General features: G+C 40.0%; 3 protein-coding genes across 3 annotated transcripts; 2 read left to right on the top strand and 1 right to left on the bottom strand.

The window, feature by feature from the left end:
* The first annotated feature begins 2865 nt into the window (after positions 1–2865).
* On the top strand, positions 2866–3324 carry LOC147789414 (S-protein homolog 74-like). Its single transcript, XM_087117584.1, has one exon. It carries the CDS (start codon positions 2866–2868, stop codon positions 3322–3324), a length of 459 nt encoding a protein of 152 aa, XP_086973710.1.
* Positions 3325–8415: 5091 nt separating this feature from the next.
* Positions 8416–10938, bottom strand: LOC147789413 (uncharacterized). Its single transcript, XM_087117583.1, has 2 exons — positions 10072–10938; positions 8416–9927 (listed from the first exon to the last, which is right to left on the bottom strand). The coding sequence occupies exons 1-2, from the start codon at positions 10936–10938 to the stop codon at positions 8416–8418; spliced, it is 2379 nt and encodes a 792-aa protein (XP_086973709.1).
* Positions 10939–21701: 10763 nt separating this feature from the next.
* LOC147789412 (S-protein homolog 74-like) lies at positions 21702–22160 on the top strand. The gene has a single exon (XM_087117582.1). The coding sequence runs from the start codon at positions 21702–21704 to the stop codon at positions 22158–22160; it is 459 nt and encodes a 152-aa protein (XP_086973708.1).
* Positions 22161–24566: the final 2406 nt, after the last annotated feature.

Below are 24566 nucleotides of genomic sequence, written 5' to 3'. Positions count from 1 at the left end.
CGTTAGATCGACATAGGACACAACCCTAAGAGCGTGAAAATAATATTAATATAAATATCCACGAGTATGTGTTACCTAGAGTAACAAAGAGATGAGACTAGAGGGTTGTGTCAGAACAGACATTATGATGGATTTAGAGGGACCTCATGCATATTGTATGTTCATAAGCATAGGGCTACTTCCCCTAGAGATGATGAATGCAGACGCGCACCGTACGATGAGTGCGAACGCACACAGATGAGGGTGTTCATGAGGCGCATGACACTATGGGGTTCCGCTGACCTCCGGACGTCGCTACAGATTAGCTTGACCAGAGGGTCCAGGGGGTGTGCGAGCGCCCTGGAGATTCACACTCGCACGTGTGAGTCGTGTGTAGGGAAGTACTACACATCCAATTTGTTCGAGAGTAGAGGGCACCCCTAAGATGATTAGAGATAGGTCCCTAAATCATGATTGCATGTGTTTGCATTTGCATGACCCCTATAGTAGGGCCACTTACTATATTCTTTGAAATACTCAGACATCATTTTTCAGGTAAAGGCAAGGCGCACTTGTACGGAGGACGGCGGCATCGCGAGCAGAGACTGTGGCACGTGCATAGGGTAGATTCATATTTAAATTTCTAGTCTTAAGTTAGAATAGGTTGTTTTGCATTTCATTGTTTTAAATTATTTTGTATTTGTTTTTGTTTTCTCTAAATTTTAGTATTTCATATTTAAGCACGTAAGACCATGGCTGTGTTTTCTAGGGAAGAAGTTGTTTTAAACTTTTTTTTAAGTTTACGTTATAAATTTTGTTCATGTAAGAGTTATATTTCCGCATTATCGATGAGTATGAGACGTTAATAGGGACTCTACATTCATTTGATTAGCGATCTAAGCATCACCGATATGATGGTGCACTGTAAGTCGGCCGACAATAATTTAAGAATTCATCATTTAGAGAAAGGGAGAGTATTACCAATTTAACTTTAAGGTTAATTTCTGGAAAACAACTCTGTTTTGGTGCAAAGTGGAGAGGCCGAATAAACATATCTCTTTCGAATGCTTTTGGACTGAGAGGAAGAGCACATGGCTTCGTGATAGATACAGAGATGGAGATGTAGGAACTTGTATCTGGAAGGCTAAAGATGATGGAATTTACTTGAGAAACAATGCAGCTAATACTAAAGAATTGGTTCATACTTGGATCATTACGAGATAAAGAACGAAACCTTTATTATTAATTCATTTTGTTCCTGAGTTATCCATGAACACATGAAAATGTATCTCTATTATTAATTTATTTTGTTCTTGAGCTATTCATGAACACATGAAAAAGTACACAACATTTAAAGTGAATAAAGAAAATAAGTTGGGTAACCCTCGTCATTGTTTATTATTATTATCTTTTTTTACATACTTAAGTTTTTTTCCTCCAAAATTTAAAATTGCCAAATTTTAATTCATTTGTAGACACAATGATCCAATACTTTTATAGGTTGACTTTGTATATATTTGAAAAAAATATATAACTATCCTTCTTCTGACGTTCAATTTCATAATCAATATCGAGATGAAGTATTAAATAATTTGTTTCTTGCTTGTCGTAGAATCATGTACCATTCATTCAATAGAAAATTTTCTTGTATATAGTATTATATAGTATTATGTAGTATATTATGTAGGCTTCGGGCTAGACAGCGAAGATTGGGTAAAATGTGAATCCGACTGGTTGGTTTATAATAATTCAGGAAGCGGATTCTCATAGTTTCCGACTGATAAGTGGTATATATAAGTGATGTATATTAAAATTTAAAAATTATATTGTCGCAAATGTTAAGAAATTAGACCGAAAGATTACACAACTAAAACTTATATGCTAAATATGATTTTCATTTACTTTTATAAAAATGATTTTCATACCATCGTAATGATTTCAAACGATTAAAATGGAGAGTTTAATAATAAATCATTTTTATGTTTTTTTCCATACTTTGAAAAAATAATTTTAAGAAATGATTTGCGTATTACCAACAAAACTTAGCCAAATTAATAACTTATCAACTAGCATCTCCATCTCATGATATTAAGACTTATAAATGAAAAAGATGAATGATATTTAGATTTTAGAAAAATAAATATATAAAATAATGTGTTATTTTTCACTTATAATACCATTTCAATGCTATAATATAGTATTTGTAGCTTTAATCTTATATTATAATAAAGTTAAGGGGTTTAGACCTCCCAAAAGGTAACGGAGGCGTGCAAAGGTTTCTCGGGCCAGATGAAGGTGGCTCTTGAGTGTAAAGGCAGAAGGGACCTGCACCTGGACAGAAAGACTCTAGGAAGCTTCATTGTTCCCTCGAATTGGCTTTGAAGTACAATGTCGCCTACTTGAAGTACAAAGTACAAAGTACAAAATTTACAATTTCTACTCACTATTATATTGCTCAATAATAATATTACCAATTTCATTTGCTTGAAGGGTTACATGAGTATTTCGTAATTCTTTTTTTCCGACACTTAAAAAGATGGGATTTACTCGTTTAACTTATGAGTTAGTTCACAAATGGAGAGAAGTTTTATTAATTCATTTAGTTGTTGAATTATCTATTAACAATTAATCTAGCATAAAATTAGGAACAAAACTAAATTAGGAAGATATTAATTTTTTAGATAACCTATTTTTAATCATCTAAATAAAGATCTTTTTCCATCTTAGGCACGTAATTAAAGGAGTATTACCATGAAATTATCTTGCATACCGTCAAAATTAGTGACATAATTAATTTTCTTAAGCTCATTTCTTTAATTTTTTTTCTATATATTTACCTCAGGTTCAACGTTAATAGATAGACCCAACAAAAATTTAGATCACAAAATGATAAGGAATGTGGCTGCATTGTTGCTCGTGACGGTGGGTTTGGGTTTGGTTGGGGCTCAACTTGAGGTTGAGTCTGAGAAGACCAATGTACAACCAATTTCCAGGTATTTCATTCATTTTGTTAACGATCTAAGCATCCCCGATCTGACGGTGCACTGCAAGACGGTCGACAATGATTTAGGAATTCATCGTTCTCTTAAACTGGGAGATGATTACCAATTTAACTTTATCTATAATTTTTTGAAACCAACTGTATATTGGTGCAAAGTGGATAAGCCGAATGCATATATCTTTTTCCAATGCTTTTGGCCCGAGAAGAATAGCACATGGCTTCGTGATAGATGTCGAGATGGAGATGTAGGAACTTGTACTTGGAAGTTTAAAGACGGTGGAATTTACTTGAGAAACAATGCAGCTATTACTGATGAATTGGTTCATACTTGGATCAATATGTGATCAACCACCTTTATTAATTTATTTTGTTCTTGAGTTATGCACGTTCATGAACAAATGAAAATGTATGCCAACCTTGAAGGTGAATAAAAAGAATAAGTTGGGTAACCCTTGTGATGGTTCGTTTTTTTATTTTTTTTATTTTTTATTTATTTTACAAACATAACTAATTAAGTTTTTTTTCTTGCTCTAAAACTTAAAATTAATAACAAAATTTCCATACTTTATTTCATTGGTAGATAGTTTGGCATTTTTTTTAATATATTTTAAATAGAAATTTGAAAATCTCAGTGTCACAAATGAGAAATGAGAGTAAAATGTTTTAAAAAACTAAAGGTTATTTATTTTATTGTTTATGGTATACTTTTATAAAACGATTACAAATTAATTAATATAAATGAATGAAATGCAAACGCCCTATCCTAATCAAGACTAGGAATTAAATATGCAACTATCCTATGCACGCACCACAGTCTCTGATCACGATGCCACCGTCAACCGTACATGGGAGCCTTGCCTTTACCTGAAAAACAATATGGCACACGGCCTGAGTATTTCCCGTACATGGGAGCCTTGCCTTTACCTGAAAAACAATATGGCACACGGCCTGAGTATTTCGAAGAAATACTCAGTAAGTGACCCCACTATAGGGGCCATGCTAATGCAAACACATGCAATCATGAATAGGGACCTATCTCTAATCATCTTAGGGGGTGGCCTCCAGTCTCGGACAAATTGGATGTGTAGTACTTCCCTACACACGACTCACACGTGCGAGTGTGAGTCCCCAGGGCGCTCGCACACCCCCTAGACCCTCTGGTCAAGCTAATCTGTAGCAACGTCCAGAGGTCAGCGGAACCCCATAGTGTCATGCGCCTCATGAACACCCTCATCTGTGTGCTTTCGCACCTGTGCGCATTCGCGCTCATCATAAGGTGCGCGTCCGCACTCATCATCTCTAGGGGAAGTAGCCCTATGCTTATGAACATACAAAATGCATGAGGTCCCTCTAGATCCATCGTAATGTCTCTTCTGACACAATCCTCTATTCTCATCTCTTTGTTACTCTAGGTAACGCATATCGTGGATATTTATATTAATATCATTTTCATGCTCATAGGGTTGTGTCCTACGTCGATCTAACGACATGATGCAATATGGCACTCATCATCATCTAGCATGCTCAATATGGAAAACATCATCATATTAAGGTAAAAATCATGCAATCAACATGCTCATCATAATGCTACAACGTGCGTCAAACATATTAAGCGTCACTCAACCAAATACAATTTATTTAGCCTATCCTATAGTAAGGCCACTTACTTGGTTGGCCTTGGCCGAAGTACTCCCTAAATAGCTAAACGTAAGCTCCCGTTCCGTGAGAGCTGCTTCCAACTTCGCTGGGTTTGTTTCCTATCACGCCGTTCACCACTTTCCGTTAGTACTTCACAATTAATTTACCTATAATTTAATAAATGTGAAATACGGGTCTAAAACAGCCTCGGATACCTTAATCGGGGCCGAAAACATATCCGGGAGAGTCGTAACAGTGGAAACCGGGCTGAAAATAGGTGAGCCGAGCCGAACAGCCGCTGGAGCTACCGGAGCGTCACCAGAGGGAGCCCGAGCCGTTTGCGCCGAGCCGAGCCGAGGACTGCCGCGCCGCTGTGTGACACGTGGCAGCAGCAAAGAAAGCCACGTCGGGCGGTAGTGTCGGGTCGAAGCGCGGGTCGGAGTCCGGTTCGGGTTGTGGTTCGGGTCGCGGGCTGTGGAAGGCTACTGGGCCAAGGCTAAACGTTGGGCCTCGGCTTACTGGGCTGGGCCGCAAGTGTTTGGTTTGTAGGCCGGGTCAATTGGACCGTGGGTCTAGTATGGGTTGGTTCAACTGAATCGTAGCTTCTGGGCCGGTTTGAGGTTTGGGCCGCTGTAGTTGGGCTGGGCCGAAGGCAGAGGCCAAGGGAGGAACAGGCTGGCTCTCCCGGGTTCTGGGTTCGGGTTGACCCGGATCCGTGGATCTTGTCTTCCTTACCCGACTTTGGCCGATTTTCCGGCGAGCTTTCTCTCTCCTTCCCGCGGCGTTTCTGTTGCCGATTTCGGTCCTCTTCCTTCCCTTTTTCTCTTTGTTCGTCGTCCTTCTTTCCTTTTTGGGAGTTTTGCGGCCTAAAAGCTCCTAAAAGCCATAGATCTAAGAATCGATTAAGAAACCTAACTTTCCGACCTCGGTTACCGATGACGACGCTTACGAAATAACACAAAACGCACCCTGAGTTATTGTGCTTTCGTTAGGGATCTCTCTTACGGTAGTAACAAGTCGTTTGGTGTCGGTTTAAGGGTGGTTTGAGGGCTCGTTGGAGAAACTGGACACTCGCCGACGTTTGTCCGAAATCTCTCTCTCTCTCTCGAAATTTTCTCTCTTTTCTCCCTTTGCAGGTGTTCTGAAGATGCTGGGCTGAGGGTGGGCGTGCTGTGGCCGTCGTTTCGCGTGGGTTCCGCGAAACTCGGCGGTCGCCGGAAAACTCGCGGGTTTTCCGGCGACTGGGTTTTTTTTTTTTTTTTTTTTTCGTTTTTTCGTTTTCATTTATTTATTATATATATATATATATATATATATATATATATTTTTTTTTTTTTTTTTTTTTTTTTTTTTTCTTTCTTTCCCGAGTCGTTACATTATCTACCCCTAAAAAGAACTTTCGTCCTCGAAAGTCTCAAACTCTTGTACCAACTCGGGGTATTTCTCTCTTATCTCGTCCTCATGCTCCCACGTGGCTTCCTCACTGTGGTGATTCCGCCACAGTACCTTAACGAATGCAATACTCCTGTTGCGTAAGGTTTTTACCTCTCTAGCTAAGATTCTTACTGGTTTTTCCTCGTAGCTCAGATATTCATTGAGTTGGAGTGGTTCGTAGTCTATTACGTGGATAGGATCCGTAATGTACTTCCTCAGCATCGACACATGAAATACATCATGTACTCCTGAGAGGGCTGGAGGTAAGGCTAACTTATACGCTACCGGACCAACTCGCTCTAGGATCTCAAATGGTTCAATGAATTTAGGACTTAACTTGCCCTTATGTCCGAATCTTAACACACCTTTCATAGGTGCCACCTTGAGGAATACTGGGTCCCCCACCTCAAACTCCAGGCTTTTACGCCTTACATCGGCGTAGCTTTTCTGTCTACTTTGAGCGGTACGCATCCTCGCTCGAATTTTCTGGACAGCCTCATTGGTGAGTCGAACCAACTCGGGTCCTACTAATTCTTTCTCTCCTACCTCGTCCCAACATAGTGGGGACCTACACCGTTTCCCGTACAGGGCCTCAAACGGTGCCATTCCAATAGTTGCTTGGAAACTGTTGTTATACGAGAATTCCATTAGGTGGAGTTTGAAATCCCAACTTTCCTTAAAATCTAGTACTCAAGCGCGTAGCATGTCCTCTAGAATTTGGTTTAAACGCTCCGTTTGTCCATCTGTTTGGGGGTGAAAGGCGGTACTAAAGCCGAGGCGGGTACCTAGTGCTTTTTGAAGTCCGCGCCAAAATGCTGACGTAAAGCGTGGATCCCGATCCGACACTATAGACACTGGGACTCCATGTAGTCTTACTATTTCTTTCACGTACAGTTGTGCCCAATTGTCAACTGTATATGTAACCTTCCCAGGTAGAAAGTGTGCCGACTTGGTCAACCTATCGACAACTACCCAGATCACTGTATAGCCCTTGGGCGTTTTGGGTAAACCTACTATGAAGTCCATCGCTATGTTTTCCCACTTCCAATCCGGTATGCTTAGGGGCTGCAACAACCCCGCCGCCTTTTGTCTTGGAGCTTTCACTTGTTGACAAACTAAGCACTTGCTCACAAACCCGGCCACATCCCTCTTCATGCTCTTCCACCAAAAGTGTTGTTTTAAATCTTGGTACATCTTAGTACCTCATGGATGCATAGCAAATGGTGAGTTGTGAGCTTCCATCAGTATTTCCTTCCTTAAATCTTCTATTGCCGGAACACATAAGCGTCCATGATACAATAGTCCTTCATTTGATGACTTCGAGAATCCATCTACTCGACTTTCGTCTAGCTGCCCTAGGACTTTCTGTAGGTTAGGATCCTCTCGTTGGGAGGTAATAATTCTCTGCCTAAGCGTAGGTTGTACCGTGAGTCGGGCCAGCTGTGCTATGACTCCCTCGGTCGCTACAGCTATGTTGGCTCGCTCGAACTCTCTTTGTACCCTTACTTCCCTCGTAATGAGGGCCGACGAGTGGGTCGTCTTCCTACTCAAGGCATCTGCAACCACATTTGCTTTCCCAGGGTGGTACTGGATATCTACGTCATAATCCTTCACCAATTCTAACCACCTTCTCTACCTCATGTTTAACTCTTTCTGGGTGAAGAAGTATTTCAAACTTTTGTGGTCGGTAAAAATTTGGGTTTTCTCGCCATACAGGTAATGTCGCCAGATTTTCAGCGCGAACACTACAGCGGCCAACTCTAGGTCATGGGTAGGGTAGTTCTTTTCTTATTCTTTAAGTTGACGAGATGCGTATGCGACAACCTTGTCGTGTTGCATTAACACACATCCCAGTCCTTTCATGGAGGCATCACTATAGATCACATATCCTTCTGAGCTCTCGGGTACTATGAGTACCGGGGCGGTTACCAATCTCTCTTTTAGGTTCTGGAAGCTTGCCTCACAAGCATCATCCCATCTAAATGGCACCCCTTTTTTTGTTAACTTTGTTAAAGGCGAGGATATTTTAGCGAAGTCCTGCACGAACCTTCGATAATATCCTGCCAATCCTAGGAAACTCCTTACTTCTGTTACCGTAGTTGGGCGTTCCCACTTTGTGATCGCTTCGACCTTGGTGGGATCTACAGATATTCCGTCCTTTGACACCACGTGTCCTAGGAAGGAGACTTGTCGTAACCAAAATTCGCATTTGGAGAACTTGGCGTACAACTTGTGCTCTCTTAGGGTGGTTAGGACTTTTCGGAGGTGTTCCTCGTGCTCTAGGTCGGTTCTCGAGTATATGAGGATGTCGTCAATGACCACAATCACAAACATGTCTAGGCATTCTTTGAATACCCGGTTCATTAACTCCATAAATACAGCTGGGGATTGGTGAGGCCAAATGACATCACTACAAACTCGTAGTGACCGTACCTTGTCCTAAACGCTGTTTTTGGTACGTCTTTTTCATTAATCCTAATTTGGTGGTAACCGGACCGAAGATCTATCTTAGAGAATACTGTTGCTTCTCTGAGTTGATCAAACAAGTCTTCTATTCTAGGGAGAGGATATTTGTTTTTTATGGTTCTCTTGTTTAGCTCTCTGTAATCGATGCACAGACGCATCAATCCATCTTTCTTCTTAACAAACAACACTGGCGCACCCCAGGGGGACACGCTAGGTCGAATGAATCCTTTATCTAGTAAGTCTTGCAGTTGCGCCTTGAGTTCCTTCAACTCTGCTGGCGCCATGCGATAGGGTGCTTTGGAAATAGGCCCAGTTCCCGGCTCGAGTTCGATGACGAAGTCGACCGCTCGGGAAGGGGGTATACCAGGTAAGTCATCCGGAAATACATCTGGGAACTCGTTTACTATTGGCACGTTTACTATTGGCACGTTTACTAGGGTCTCTTCCTTTCCTCTCACGTCTACAGCACATGCTAATATAGCCCATCCACCTTGTTGGACTAACCTCTTTGCTTTCATCATCGAGACTACCTTGGGGGTAATCCCGGTATTTGTGCCTTTAAATTTAAAGATAGGTCTTGTCGGTGGTGAAAATTTTACTTCCTTTTTGCGACAGTCTATACTAGCTCGATTTTCAGCTAACCAATCCATGCCTAGTATGACGTCGAAATCTGTCATGTTTACCATTATCAGGTCCACGCTTAAAGTTTGGTTCCCTATGATTACTTGGCCATCCTTTACTCTATCCCTAGACACTAAGTCTACCCCCGCAGGGGTGCTTACAAACATTTCATGCAATAAGGGTTCTAATTCGAACCCTGCTTGTACAACAAAAGGCATGGAAATAAAGGAATGCGTGGAACCAGAATCAAATAAGGTAAAAGCGAAATGACCTAAAATGGATAGTGTACCTGTCACCACGGCATCGGACCTCCCAGTGTCCTTGCTGGTTGACGCGTATGCCCTAGCTTGAGCTCGCGGTGGTGCTGGTTGATCCGTTCGCTCTACTACTCTGGGCGGGTTTGCTTGTGCTGTAGCATTTCCGGTCGTGCAGTTCACGGCGATGTGCCCCTCTTGACCACATCTATAACACGCTCGGCTGCCAGCCATGCACCTCCCACCGTGTAGTCTTCCACAGATAGTGCACCCTTCCTCTCTCCTCCCTCTGGCCCCATCTTGATTCCTGGGGTTCCTGTCAGTATGTCGGGGAGGGCGTCGCTCATCCCATCTAGGAGCGGGTATGTTATTGGAACGGTGCCTACGTGCTGGTGGTGGACGGTTAGAGCCTCCTGATTCATGAGGACGCTTCTGCCCAATTATAACTGGCTCTTCACGTTGTTTCTCATCCTTTGGTTTCTCTAAAGCCTTGGCAGTTCTCAAGGCTTCCTCATAGGTCTTTGGGTTGAACGCCTCCAACACGCGTCAGATTCTTGGTTCCAAACCCAATATAAATTTCTCTGTCATCTTTTCCTCAGTGTCCACCATGGACGGTGCAAATCTCTTGAGTTTATTAAACTCTCGGTTGTACTTCTCTACTGTGAGTCCTCCCTGTACCAGGTGAGCGAACTCCTGCTGCCTTTTAAGTCGCTCTGACTTAGGATAATATTCTTTAAGGAAGGCCTCCTTAAATCGTTCCCAGTTCATTGGTCCCCCTTCTGGGTTAAGGAGGGTTTTGTTATCTCTCCACCATATCTCTGCGTCCTTTTGTAGGACGAAGGTTACACAGGCGACCTTTTGGTTCTCTGGGCACTCCATAGTCTCAAAGGTGGTTTCCACCGCTGTAATCCACATTTGGGCTTCTATGGGGTCTACTAGGGAACCAGTGAATGGTCGAGGGTCGTATCTCTTGAAATCCCTTATCCAGTTTGAACATCTAACAGGTTGTGGAGGGTTTACTGGGGCATTGGCCTGAGCAGTGGCCTGTGCCTGTGCCTGTGCCTGTGCCTGTGCCTGTGCCTGTGCCTGTACCTGTGCCTGTACCTGTGCCAGTGCCAACGCCTGTGCCTGGGCCTGTGCTTGGGCTTGTTCCTGGGCCTTTTGTAGACTGGCTTGCTGGTTGGTTACCAAGGTTTGAATTAGGGCTTGGATGGAGTCACACATTAACCTAGTATTAGCATCTACTCCACCCACTGGGGGTGCAGCTTCAGGTGCGACTTGGAGTGGTAGGGTAGGCTGGGGTGGAGGTTCTACTTGTGGTGGAGGCTGTACTGGTGGTGGAGGCTCAGCTTGTAGTGGAGCTAGAGGAGGTAGCTCAACTGGAGGTAAGATTGGGGGCGGCGTAACTGTTACCAACCCAGTCTCTGATCTTTCTTGAGGTGGGCCCTCTACCGCCACACCTCGTCCTACTTCTCTACGACGGGGTCGCCCCCTTCCTCGTCTTCCTCTTCCTCTTCCTCTTCCTCTTCCTCGTCCTCCGGGCATGGTTCTATAAACCAATATAAGGTTGCTTAAGTCTAAGGCCTTAATACTATGCATATATATATATATATATAACAATACGCACACTATACAATACATCGTAACGCCAAAGAGGTAAACATTCATCATGCTAAGCATCATATCATGTTACTAACAAAATTACTCAGCATGCAACACATGACATCATACTCTTAAATAAATACGTGAAATATCACAACCATTTCAATAATGTCAACATAAAAAAAAAAAAAATGCATGCGAGTTTTAAAACATTTCTCTTTTCTTATCTTATGCAAGGCGTACCTGATGGTGACGGGGCGTCGACGTTGGGACCGTGGAGCGTGCCAAGCCTACATCGTAGGCTAGTCTACAGAATCTAAAACCTAGAGCTCTGATACCAACTGTAACGACCCTAAATTTCCACATATCTAGAGTCGCCACTAACGTCTCATGCTCATCTCTAATGCAGAATAAAAATCTAAGCATGCTCATCTTTATTAGCGGAAAAATTTAAAAGTTCAAAATACATTAAAACATTGAAAAACATTGCCGGACTTACGTGTTTCAAACATCGTGCTGGAGTTCAAAAAGATAAAATAAAACGATTACAAATTAATTAATATAAATGAATGAAATGCAAACGCCCTATCCTAACCAAGACTAGGAATTAAATATGCAACTATCCTATGCACGCGCCACAGTCTCTGATCACGATACCACCGTCAACCGTACATGGGAGCCTTGCCTTTACCTGAAAAACAATATGGCACACGGCCCTCAGTAAGTGACCCCACTATAGGGGCCATGCTAATGCAAACACATGCAATCATGAATAGGGACCTATCTCTAATCATCTTAGGGGTGGCCTCCAGTCTTGGACAAATTGGATGTGTAGTACTTCCCTACACACGACTCACACGTGCGAGTGTGAGTCCCCAGGGCGCTCGCACACCCCCTGGACCCTCTGGTCAAGCTAATCTGTAGCGACGTCCGGAGGTCAGCGGAACCCCATAGTGTCATGCGCCTCATGAACACCCTCATTTGTGTGCTTTCGCACCTGTGCGCATTCGCGCTCATCATAAGGTGCGCGTCCGCACTCATCATCTCTAGGGGAAGTAGCCCTATGCTTATGAACATACAAAATGCATGAGGTCCCTCTAGATCCATCGTAATGTCTATTCTGACACAACCCTCTAGTCTCATCTCTTTGTTACTCTAGGTAACGCATATCGTGGATATTTATATTAATATCATTTTCATGCTCTTAGGGTTGTGTCCTACGTCGATCTAACGACATGATGCAATATGGCACTCATCATCATCTAGCATGCTCAATATGGAAAACATCATCATATTAAGGTAAAAATCATGCAATCACCATGCTCATCATAATGCCACAACGTGCGTCAAACATATTAAGCGTCACTCAACCAAATATGTATAAACTGGCACATATCATCAAGCATCATACAATTTATTTAGCCTATCCTATAGTAAGGCCACTTACTTGGTTGGCCTTGGCCGAAGTACTCCCTAAATAGCTAAACGTAAGCTCCCGTTCCGTGAGAGCTGCTTCCTACTTCGCTGGGTTTGTTTCCTATCACGCCGTTCACCACTTTCCATTAGTATTTCACAATTAATTTACCTATAATTTAATAAATGTGAAATACGGCTCTAAAACAGCCTCGGATACCTTAATCGGGGCCGAAAACAGATCCGGGAGGGTCGTAACAGTGGAAACCGGGCTGAAAACAGGTGAGCCGAGCCGAACAGCCGCTGGAGCCGCCAGAGGAGCCGCCGGAGCGTCACCGGAGGGAGCCCGAGCCGTTTGCGCCGAGCCGAGCCGAGGACTGCCGCGCCGCTGTGTGACACGTGGCAGCAGCAGAGAAAGCCGCGTCGGGCGGTAGTGTCGGGTCGAAGCGCGGGTCGGAGTCCGGTTCGGGTTGTGGTTCGGGTCGCGGGCTGTGGAAGGCTACTGGGCCAAGGCTAAACGTTGGGCCTCGGCTTACTGGGCTGGGCCGCAAGTGTTTGGTTTGTAGGCCGGGTCAATTGGACCGTGGGTCTAGTATGGGTTGGTTCAACTGAATCGTAGCTTCTGGGCCGGTTTGAGGTTTGGGCCGCTGTAGTTGGGCTGGGCCGAAGGCAGAGGCCAAGGGAGGAACGAGCTGGCTCTCCCGGGTTCTGGGTTCGGGTTGACCTGGATCCGTGGATGTCGTCTTCCTTACCCGACTTTGGCCGATTTTCCGGCGAGCTTTCTCTCTCCTTCCCGCGGCGTTTCCATTGCCGATTTCGGTCCTCTTCCTTCCCTTTTTCTCTTTGTTCGTCGTCCTTCTTTCCTTTTTGGGAGTTTTGCGGCCTAAAATCTCCTAAAAGCCATAGATCTAAGAATCGATTAAGAAACCTAACTTTCCGACCTCGGTTACTGACGACGACGCTTACGAAATAACACAAAACGCACCCTGAGTTATTGTGCTTTCGTTAGGGATCTCTCTTACGGTAGTAACAGGTCGTTTGGTGTCGGTTTAAGGGTGGTTTGAGGGCTCGTCGGAGAAACTGGACACTCGCCGACGTTTGTCCGAAATCTCTCTCTCTCTCTCGAAATTTTCTCTCTTTTCTCCCTTTGCAGGTGTTCTGAAGATGCTGGGTTGAGGGTGGGCATGCTGTGGCCGTCGTTTCGCATTGGTTCCGCGAAACTCGACGGTCGCCGGAAAACTCGCGGGTTTTCCGGCGACTGGGTTTTTTTTTTTTTTTTTTTCGTTTTTTCGTTTTCATTTATTTATTTATGATATATATATATATATATATATATTTTTTTTCTTTCTTTCCCGGGTCGTTACAGTAAAGAATGACCAAGCAATAGTAGCCGACCAAACTCTAAGCGTAGTCCTAATAGTAGTAAAGATGACCGACTTCGACATAATACTAGGCATGGATTGACTAGCTGTAAACCGTGCTAGTATAGACTGTCGCAAAAAAAAAAAAGAAAAAAAAAGAAAAGAGATATTCTCACCACCGGTGTGACCTAGCTTTAAATTTAAAGGCACAAGTACCGAGACTACCTCAAAGGTAATTTTGTTGATGAAAACAAAGAGACTAGTCCAACAAGGCGGTTAGACTATTTAGCATGTGCCGTAGACATAAGAGGAAAAGAAAAGACCCTAGAAAACGTGTCCATCGTAAACGAGTTCCCAAATGTGTATCTGGATGACCTACCTGGAATACCCCCTTCCCGAGCGGTCGACTTCATCATCGAACTCGAGCCGGGAACTGGGCCTATTTCTAAAGCACCCTATCGCATGGCGCTAGCAGAGTTGAAGGAACTCAAGGCGCAATTACAAGACTTACGGGATAAAGGGTTCATTCGACCTAGCATATTCCCCTGGGGTGCGCCAGTGTTGTTTGTTCAAAAGAAAGATGGATCGATGTGTTTGTGCATCGATTACAGAGAGTTAAATAAGAGAACCATAAAGAACAAATACCCTCAGCCTAGAATAGAAGACTTGTTCGATCAACTAAGAGAAGCAACGATATTTTCTAAGATAGATCTGCGGTCAGGTTACCATTAAATAAAGAGTAAAGAAAAAGACGCACCAAATACAGCATTTAGGACAAGGTATAATCACTTTAAGTTCGTGGTATGTCATTTGGCCTCACCAATGCTCCAGCTGTGTTAACGGAGTTAATGAACCGAGTGTTCAAGAACTGTCTAGACACTTTTGTGATCGTGCTCATTGATGACATCCTTGTGTACTCGAAAATAAACTTGAAACACCAGGAACACCTCTGAAAAGTCCTAGCCACCCTAAGAGAGAACAAGTTGTATGCAGAATTTTGGTTACGATAAGTCTCTTTCCTAGGATACGTGGCGACCAAGGACGGAATATCCGTAGATCCTACTAAGGTCAAAGCGGTCACAAAGTAGGAACGCCCAACTTCGGTAACATCAAAACAGAGTTTCTTGGGACTAGCGAGATACTATCGAAGGTTCGTGTAGGACTTTTCTAGAATAGCCTTGCATTTGGCACAGTTAACGAGAAAAGGGGTACCATTTATATGAAATGATGCTAGTGAGGCAAGCTTCGAGAACCTAATAGAGAGATTGGTAACCGTCCCGGTACTCAAGGTTCCCAATATCTCAGAAGAGTATGTAATCTATAGTGACGCCTTTAAAGAATGGACTAGGATGTATGTTAATGCAACACGGTAAAGTTGTTGCATACGCGTCCCGTCAACTAAAAGAATACGAAGATAATTACCCTACCCACGACCTGGAGTTGGCCGCTGTAGTGTTCACGCTGAAATTTTGGTGACATTACCTGTATGGAGAGAAAATTCAAAGTTTAATCGACCACAAGATTTTAAATATTTATTCACCCAAAAAGAGTTAAATATGAGACAGAGAAGGTGGTTAGAATTGGTGAAGGACTACGATGTAGATATCCAGTACCACCCTGGAAAAGAAAATGTGGTCGCAGACGCTTTGAGTAGAAAGGCGGCCCACTCTTCAGCCCTCATTACGAGGGAAGTAAGGGTACAAAGAAAATTCGAGGGAGCCAACATAGTTGTAGCGACCGAGAGAGTCATAGCACAACTGGCCCGACTTACAGTGCAACCTACACTTAGGCAAAGAATGGTTACCTCCCAACGAGAGGATCCAAACCTACAGAAAGCCTTAAGCCAGCTAGCTGAGAGTCTAGTAAATGGATTCTCGAAGACCTCAGATGAAGGGCTATTGTATTAGGGACACCTATACGTCTCGACAATAGAGGAGCTAAGGAAAGAAATACTAACAAAGCTCACACCTCGCCATTTGCCATGCACCAAGGAGGTACTAAGATGTACCAAGATTTAAAACAACACTTCTGGTGGAAGAGCATGAAGAGGGACGTGACCGAGTTTGTGAGCAAGTGCTTAGTTTGTCAACAAGTGAAAGCTCCTAGATAAAAGGCGGCGGGGTTGTTGCATCCCCTAAGCATACTAGAGTGGAAGTGGGAAAACATAGCAATGGACTTCATAGTAAGATTACCCAAAACGCTTAAAGGCTATACAGTGATGGGGTAGTTGTCGATAGGTTGACCAAGTCGGCACACTTCCTACCTGGGAAAGCTACATATACAGTTGACAATTGGGCACAGTTGTATGTGAAAGAAATAGTAAGACTACATGGAGTCCCAGTGTCTATAGTGTCAGATCGGGACCCACGCTTTACGTCAGCATTCTAACTCGGACTTCAAAAAGCGCTGGGTACCCGCCTCGACTTTAGTACTGCTTTTCACCCCCAAACAGATGGACATACTGAGCGTTTAAACCAACTTCTAGAGGACATGTTATGCGCTTGCGTACTAGATTTTAAGGGAAGTTGGGATTCCAAACTCCACCTCATGGAATTCTCATATAATAACAACTTCCAGCCACTATTGGTATGACACCGTTTGAGGCCCTGTATGGGAAACGGTGTAGGTCCCCACTATGTTGGGACGAAGTAGGCGAAAGAGAGTTAGTAGGACCTGAGCTGGTTCGATTCACCAATGAGACTGTTCATAAAAATTCGAGCGAGGATGCGTACCGCTAAAATTCAACAGAAAAGCTACGCCGATGTAAGGCGTAGAAGCTTAGAGTTTGAGACAAGGGACCTAGTATTCCTCAAGGTGGCACCTATGAAAGGTGTCTTAAGGTTCGGACGTACGGGCAAGTTAAGTCCTAAATTCATTGGACTATTTGAGATTCTCGAGCAGGTCGATCTAGTAGCGTATAAGTTAGCCCTACCTCCCGCCCTCTCAGGAGTTCATGATATATTTCACGTGTCGATGCTGAGGAAGTACATTACGGACCCTATCAAGGTAATAGACTATGAACCACTCCAACTTAATGAAAGTTACGAGGAAAAATCCAATAAGAATCTTAACGAGAGAAGTAAAAGCATTACGCAACAGAAACATTGCGTTCGTTAAGGTGTTGTGGCGAAATCACCACAACAAAGAGGCTAGTGGGAGATTGAGGTCGAAATAAGTGGAAAACTCTCCGAACTAGTATAAGAGTTGGAGACTTTTGAGGACGAAAGTTCTTTTTATAACAAAATAAAGAAGATGGTTTAATATATATATTAAAATTAAAATAACAAAATAAGGAAGAAGAAAAAAAAAACTGACCACTTCTCCTTCAATCTCTCATCCCCTCCCCTAAAATACCTCTCTCATCCAGTATCAATAAGTCATCCAACAAAACAGAAACCTAAAGAAAATATCTTCTGGAGGAAAAAAAATGCATATGATGGAGAGATGGTTAGACAATAATGATGGAGAGATGGTTAGACAATAATGGAGAGATCAGAAGAAGGCAGATAATTGAGAGATAGTAGGCAGATAAACTAAGAGAGATGTCAATTGAAAAGATTAGTAGTCAGATTTATCTTTCGTTAAGGAAGGATATTAGCAATTATTTAGATATGAGTTAGAAATTTAGAAATTATCTGCAATAATCTGAATTAGAAATTATCTATCCTAAAAGAGTCTTGGTGAGAAAAGAAGAATAGATAGATAAGAAAGAGAGGAAGAAAAGGAACCTAGAAAACATATCCAAATAAAAAAAAATAAAAAAAATAAAAATTTGGAAAACAGGATAAAAAAAAAAAAGAAAGAAAGAGAGAGAGGAAGATTGGGAAAAGAGATCAAGTAATAATAATAATAATAAAAAACAATACATGGAAAGAGAAGAAAATAAAAACAATACATGGAAAGAGAAGAAAATAAAAACAATACATGGAAAGAGGAGAAGATTAGATTTGGAAATATAAAAACCGAAAAAAAAAAATATATATATATATATATATATCTGGGAATAGAATAAACAGCGGAAGAGAATTAAACATTTAGAGAATTAAACGATTTAGATATGGGAGTAGAATTAAACTCCTAAGAAACTACTTAAAAGAATTATAGAATTAAACTCATTGAAGAAACTGATTAAAAGTGTTAGATTTAGATATGGGAATAGAATTAAACTCCTCGGAAGAAACTACTTAAAAGAATTATAGAATTAAATTCATTGAAGAAACTGATTAAAAGAGTTAGATTTAAATTGATTAAAATAATGAGATAGGGAGGTAGAATTGAACTGGTTAAAAGAACGAGAGTTAAAAGGAAAAAGAAAAAAAAAATAGAGAAATTTTAGGAAAGAAAATTAGAACGGTTTGAAAATGGCAAATACTGTTCAGATGGCACCTACCGTAAACAACATAATTAAAAAATAACATAAAGTGAGAGATTGAGAATGGAAGATATGAAAAGTTATTATATTTGTATCTATAGGATATAACATTAAAGGTTGAACTATCCAAGCCCCTTGAAATATTAATAATATTGACATATTTTTAGTTTAAGTTTTTAGTTTTATTATTCTATATAATTTAGAAACAATGAAAACATGGAACTCGATTTTTATTGAGGCCGTTTAGAGCCGTAGTTCACACTGTTAGTTGGATTATTAATTAAAATGTGAAATACTAACAAAAGGTGACGAACGATGCGATAGGAATCAAACCTTGGAAACATTTGATGTAGTTCTCGAGGAACGAGAGCTTACATTAAATAAATTAGGGAATACTTCGGCTAAGGCCAACCAGGTAAGTGGTCTTACTATAGGATAGGCTAAAAAATTGTATGAGTTATGATGATGTATGAACTATGTCGTACGATGCGGCTTATGAGTTATGATGATGTGTAGGTTACGATACTTGATGATGTGCGCAGTATATATATATTTTGTTGAATGACGTACTTGATATGTTTGATGCACTTTGTGGCAATATGATGAGTATGATGATTGTGTGACGTTTACCTTAATATGATGATGTTTTCCATATTGAGCATGATATATGATGATGAGTGCCATATTGCATCATGTCGTTAGATCGACATAGGACACAACCCTAAGAGCGTGAAAATAATATTAATATAAATATCCACGAGTATGTGTTACCTAGAGTAACAAAGAGATGAGACTAGAGGGTTGTGTCAGAACAGACATTATGATGGATTTAGAGGGACCTCATGCATATTGTATGTTCATAAGCATAGGGCTACTTCCCCTAGAGATGATGAATGCAGACGCGCACCGTACGATGAGTGCGAACGCACACAGATGAGGGTGTTCATGAGGCGCATGACACTATGGGGTTCCGCTGACCTCCGGACGTCGCTACAGATTAGCTTGACCAGAGGGTCCAGGGGGTGTGCGAGCGCCCTGGAGATTCACACTCGCACGTGTGAGTCGTGTGTAGGGAAGTACTACACATCCAATTTGTTCGAGAGTAGAGGGCACCCCTAAGATGATTAGAGATAGGTCCCTAAATCATGATTGCATGTGTTTGCATTTGCATGACCCCTATAGTAGGGCCACTTACTATATTCTTTGAAATACTCAGACATCATTTTTCAGGTAAAGGCAAGGCGCACTTGTACGGAGGACGGCGGCATCGCGAGCAGAGACTGTGGCACGTGCATAGGGTAGATTCATATTTAAATTTCTAGTCTTAAGTTAGAATAGGTTGTTTTGCATTTCATTGTTTTAAATTATTTTGTATTTGTTTTTGTTTTTTCTAAATTTTAGTATTTCATATTTAAGCACGTAAGACCATGGCTGTGTTTTCTAGGGAAGAAGTTGTTTTAAACTTTTTTTTAAGTTTACGTTATAAATTTTGTTCATGTAAGAGTTATATTTCCGCATTATAGATGAGTATGAGACGTTAATAGGGACTCTACATTCATTTGATTAGCGATCTAAGCATCACCGATATGATGGTGCACTGTAAGTCGGCCGACAATAATTTAAGAATTCATCATTTAGAGAAAGGGAGAGTATTACCAATTTAACTTTAAGGTTAATTTCTGGAAAACAACTCTGTTTTGGTGCAAAGTGGAGAGGCCGAATAAACATATCTCTTTCGAATGCTTTTGGACTGAGAGGAAGAGCACATGGCTTCGTGATAGATACAGAGATGGAGATGTAGGAACTTGTATCTGGAAGGCTAAAGATGATGGAATTTACTTGAGAAACAATGCAGCTAATACTAAAGAATTGGTTCATACTTGGATCATTACGAGATAAAGAACGAAACCTTTATTATTAATTCATTTTGTTCCTGAGTTATCCATGAACACATGAAAATGTATCTCTATTATTAATTTATTTTGTTCTTGAGCTATTCATGAACACATGAAAAAGTACACAACATTTAAAGTGAATAAAGAAAATAAGTTGGGTAACCCTAGTCATTGTTTATTATTATTATTTATTTTTTTTACATACTTAAGTTTTTTTCCTCCAAAATTTAAAATTGCCAAATTTTAATTCATTTGTAACAATGATCCAATACTTTTATAGGATGACTTTGTATATATTTGAAAAAAATATATAACTATCCTTCTTCTGACGTTCAATTTCTTAATCAATATCGAGATGAAGTATTAAATAATTTGTTTCTTGCTTGTCGTAGAATCATGTACCATTCATTCAATAGAAAATTTTCTTGTATATAGTATTATATAGTATTATGTAGTATATTATGTAGGCTTCGGGCTAGACAGCGAAGATTGGGTAAAATGTGAATCCGACTGGTTGGTTTATAATAATTCAGGAAGCGGATTCTCATAGTTTCCGACTGATAAGTGGTATATATAAGTGGTGTATATTAAAATTTAAAAATTATATTGTCGCAAATGTTAAGAAATTAGACCGAAAGATTACACAACTAAAACTTATATGCTAAATATGATTTTCATTTACTTTTATAAAAATGATTTTCATACCATCGTAATGATTTCAAACGATTAAAATGGAGAGTTTAATAATAAATCATTTTTATGTTTTTTTCCATACTTTGAAAAAATAATTTTAAGAAATGATTTGCGTATTACCAACAAAACTTAGCCAAATTAATAACTTATCAACTAGCATCTCGATCTCATGATATTAAGACTTATAAATGAAAAAGATGAATGATATTTAGATTTTAGAAAAATAAATATATAAAATAATGTGTTATTTTTCACTTATAATACCATTTCAATGCTATAATATAGTATTTGTAGCTTTAATCTTATATTATAATAAAGTTAAGGGGTTTAGACCTCCCAAAAGGTAACGGAGGCGTGCAAAGGTTTCTCGGGCCAGATGAAGGTGGCTCTTGAGTGTAAAGGCAGAAGGGACCTGCACCTGGACAGAAAGACTCTAGGAAGCTTCATTGTTCCCTCGAATTGGCTTTGAAGTACAATGTCGCCTACTTGAAGTACAAAGTACAAAGTACAAAATTTACAATTTCTACTCACTATTATATTGCTCAATAATAATATTACCAATTTCATTTGCTTGAAGGGTTACATGAGTATTTCGTAATTCTTTTTTTCCGACACTTAAAAAGATGGGATTTACTCGTTTAACTTATGAGTTAGTTCACAAATGGAGAGAAGTTTTATTAATTCATTTAGTTGTTGAATTATCTATTAACAATTAATCTAGCATAAAATTAGGAACAAAACTAAATTAGGAAGATATTAATTTTTTAGATAACCTATTTTTAATCATCTAAATAAAGATCTTTTTCCATCTTAGGCACGTAATTAAAGGAGTATTACCATGAAATTATCTTGCATACCGCAAAATTAGTGACATAATTAATTTTCTTAGGCTCATTTCTTTAATTTTTTTTCTATATATTTACCTCAGGTTCAACGTTAATAGATAGACCCAACAAAAATTTAGATCACAAAATGATAAGGAATGTGGCTGCATTGTTGCTCGTGACGGTGGGTTTGGGTTTGGTTGGGGCTCAACTTGAGGTTGAGTCTGAGAAGACCAATGTACAACCAATTTCCAGGTATTTCATTCATTTTGTTAACGATCTAAGCATCCCCGATCTGACGGTGCACTGCAAGACGGTCGACAATGATTTAGGAATTCATCGTTCTCTTAAACTGGGAGATGATTACCAATTTAACTTTATCTATAATTTTTTGAAACCAACTGTATATTGGTGCAAAGTGGATAAGCCGAATGCATATATCTTTTTCCAATGCTTTTGGCCCGAGAAGAATAGCACATGGCTTCGTGATAGATGTCGAGATGGAGATGTAGGAACTTGTACTTGGAAGTTTAAAGACGGTGGAATTTACTTGAGAAACAATGCAGCTATTACTGATGAATTGGTTCATACTTGGATCAATATGTGATCAACCACCTTTATTAATTTATTTTGTTCTTGAGTTATGCATGTTCATGAACAAATGAAAATGTATGCCAACCTTGAAGGTGAATAAAAAGAATAAGTTGGGTAACCCTTGTGATGGTTCGTTTTTTTATTTTTTTTATTTTTTATTTATTTTACAAACATAACTAATTAAGTTTTTTTTCTTGCTCTAAAACTTAAAATTAATAACAAAATTTCCATACTTTATTTCATTGGTAGATACTTTTGCATTTTTTTAATATATTTTAAATAGAAATTTGAAAATCTTGAGAGTAAAATGTTTTAAAAAACTAAAGGTTATTTATTTTATTGTTTAGGTATACTTTTTTAAAAATGATTTTCCTACCATCAATACTTAAGATTAAAGTTTATAGTTTAATAATAAATCAATTTCATGTTTTTTACCTTTTGAAAAATAATTTTAAGAAATAATAGCTAAATTAATAACTCTTTGATCCAAACAACTGAGAATATTTTTAGTTTTTAATGAAATAAAGGTATAATATATTAATATAGCTAAAATAAAATACCATTTTTTCAATTAGTCATTTATAATTGTCATAATTATCAATATAACTTTTTTTTTTTTTTTTTTTTTTTTGTGGTATAAGTTTATTTAATTGTTTAAATATCATTTGATATAATTTAATTTGAGTATTCGTTTTTAACAAAATCCACGCCCCATCTGTAAATAAGTTTAATGTTCTACACAAGTAAATAAGAAACTTTTCATCTTAGTTTCTTTACGTAAAACTGTGAGACTAACAACGATACGTAACGGGCAAAAATGGAACATCCACTAGTGGTGGGCTCGGGTTTTATTAATTCACGTTTTTTTTTTAAATTATAAGATACATAATCGGGCAAAATGGACTTGTACTTGTGTACTTGTATTGTAGTATTGCTTTTAAATTAAACCTAGAAAATTAGGATATTGAAATATTGATATTGAAAAAATAAATTTGAACTTATACGTTGAAACTATCTTAGCACAAAATTAGGAAGATATTAATTTTTTTTTTAAATAACCTACTTTTAATCTTCCGACCATGAAATTATGGAGTATTACCATGAAATTATGAAATTATGGAGTATTACCATGAAAAAATTATGAAATTACGGAGTATTCCCATGAAATTATCTTGCATAATGCAAAACTAAAACTAGTTAAATAATTTATTTTCTTTAAAAAAAAAATTGTCTATATATTTACCTCTTGGGTGGTGTTCAGCCTGATGTTAAGTGCGAGAAGATCAATATACAATCGCTATGTAACGACCTAGGCCCACCGCTAGCAGATGTTGTCCTCTTTGGGCTTTCCCTATTCGGGCTTCCCCTCAAGGCTTTAAAACGCGTCTGCTAGGGGAAGGTTTCCACATCCTTATGAAGGGTGATTTGTTCTCCTCCCCAACCAATGTGGGACATCACAATCCACCCCCCTTCGAGGCTCAGCGTCCTCGCTGGCATTCTTTCCTTCCTCCAATCAATGTGGGACCGCCCCTAAATCCACCCCCCTTTGGGGCCCAGCGTCCTTACTGGCACACCTCCTCGTGTCTACCCCCCTTCGGGAGCAGCGAGAAGGCTGGCACATCATCCGGTGTTTGGCTTTGATGCCATTGTGATGTCCCACATTGGTTGGGGAGGAGAACAAATCACCCTTTATTCCTCTAGCAGACGCGTTTTAAAGCCTTGAGGGAAAGCTCGAAAAGGGAAAGCCCAAAGAGGACAATATTTGCTAGCGGTGGGCCTGGGTCGTTACAGTTGATATCAGAGCTCTAGGTTTTAGATTCTGTAGACTAGCCTACAATGTAGGCTTGGCACATTCCATGGTCCCAACGTCGACACCCCATCACCGTCAGGTACGCCTTGTAGAAGATAAGAAAAGAGAAACGTTTTCAAACTCGCATGCATTTTATTTTTTTTTATTAATGTTACTGAAATTGTTGTGATATTTCACGTATTTATTTAAGAGCATGATGTGATGTGTTGCATGCTGAGTGATTTTGTTTGCAATATGATGTGAACTTAGTAGATGTGATGTATAACATATTTTCATAAGTAATGAGCCTTAGACTTAAGAGAAGCTATCTGGGTTTCTAGAACCATGCTGCGTAGACCACGCAAAAAAAAAAAAAAAAAAAAGAAGAAGAAGAAGAAGAAGAAGAAGAAGAAGAAGAAAGTAAGACAAGGAAGGGGACGACCTCCTATTAGAGGTAGAGGACGAGGTGAGGCTGAAGAGAGCTCACCTCGAGAGGGTTTGAATTAGAACCCTTATTGCATGTATGGTCGGCAAGCAGCCCTAAGAGGGTAGACACAGTAACTAAGGATAGAGTAAAGAATGACCATGCAATAGTAGCCAACCAAACTCTAAGCGTAGTCCTAATAGTAG

Source organism: Cucurbita pepo, chromosome 14 (genome assembly GCF_057944985.1).
Source record: "Cucurbita pepo subsp. pepo isolate OVF chromosome 14, ASM5794498v1, whole genome shotgun sequence".
Taxonomy (NCBI): Eukaryota; Viridiplantae; Streptophyta; class Magnoliopsida; order Cucurbitales; family Cucurbitaceae; genus Cucurbita; species Cucurbita pepo.
This window is presented reverse-complemented; position numbering and strand designations above follow the sequence as displayed.

Coding starts and splice junctions, on each gene's coding strand:
- LOC147789413 (XM_087117583.1), bottom strand. CDS start 10,938: ATGCCCGGAGGACGAGGAAGAGGAAGAGGAAGAGGAAGAGGAAGACGA. Junction 9,928..10,071: donor AGCAGGAGTTCGCTCACCTG/GTACAGGGAGGA, acceptor CGCGTGTTGGAG/GCGTTCAACCCAAAGACCTA.
- LOC147789414 (XM_087117584.1), top strand. CDS start 2,866: ATGATAAGGAATGTGGCTGCATTGTTGCTCGTGACGGTGGGTTTGGGT.
- LOC147789412 (XM_087117582.1), top strand. CDS start 21,702: ATGATAAGGAATGTGGCTGCATTGTTGCTCGTGACGGTGGGTTTGGGT.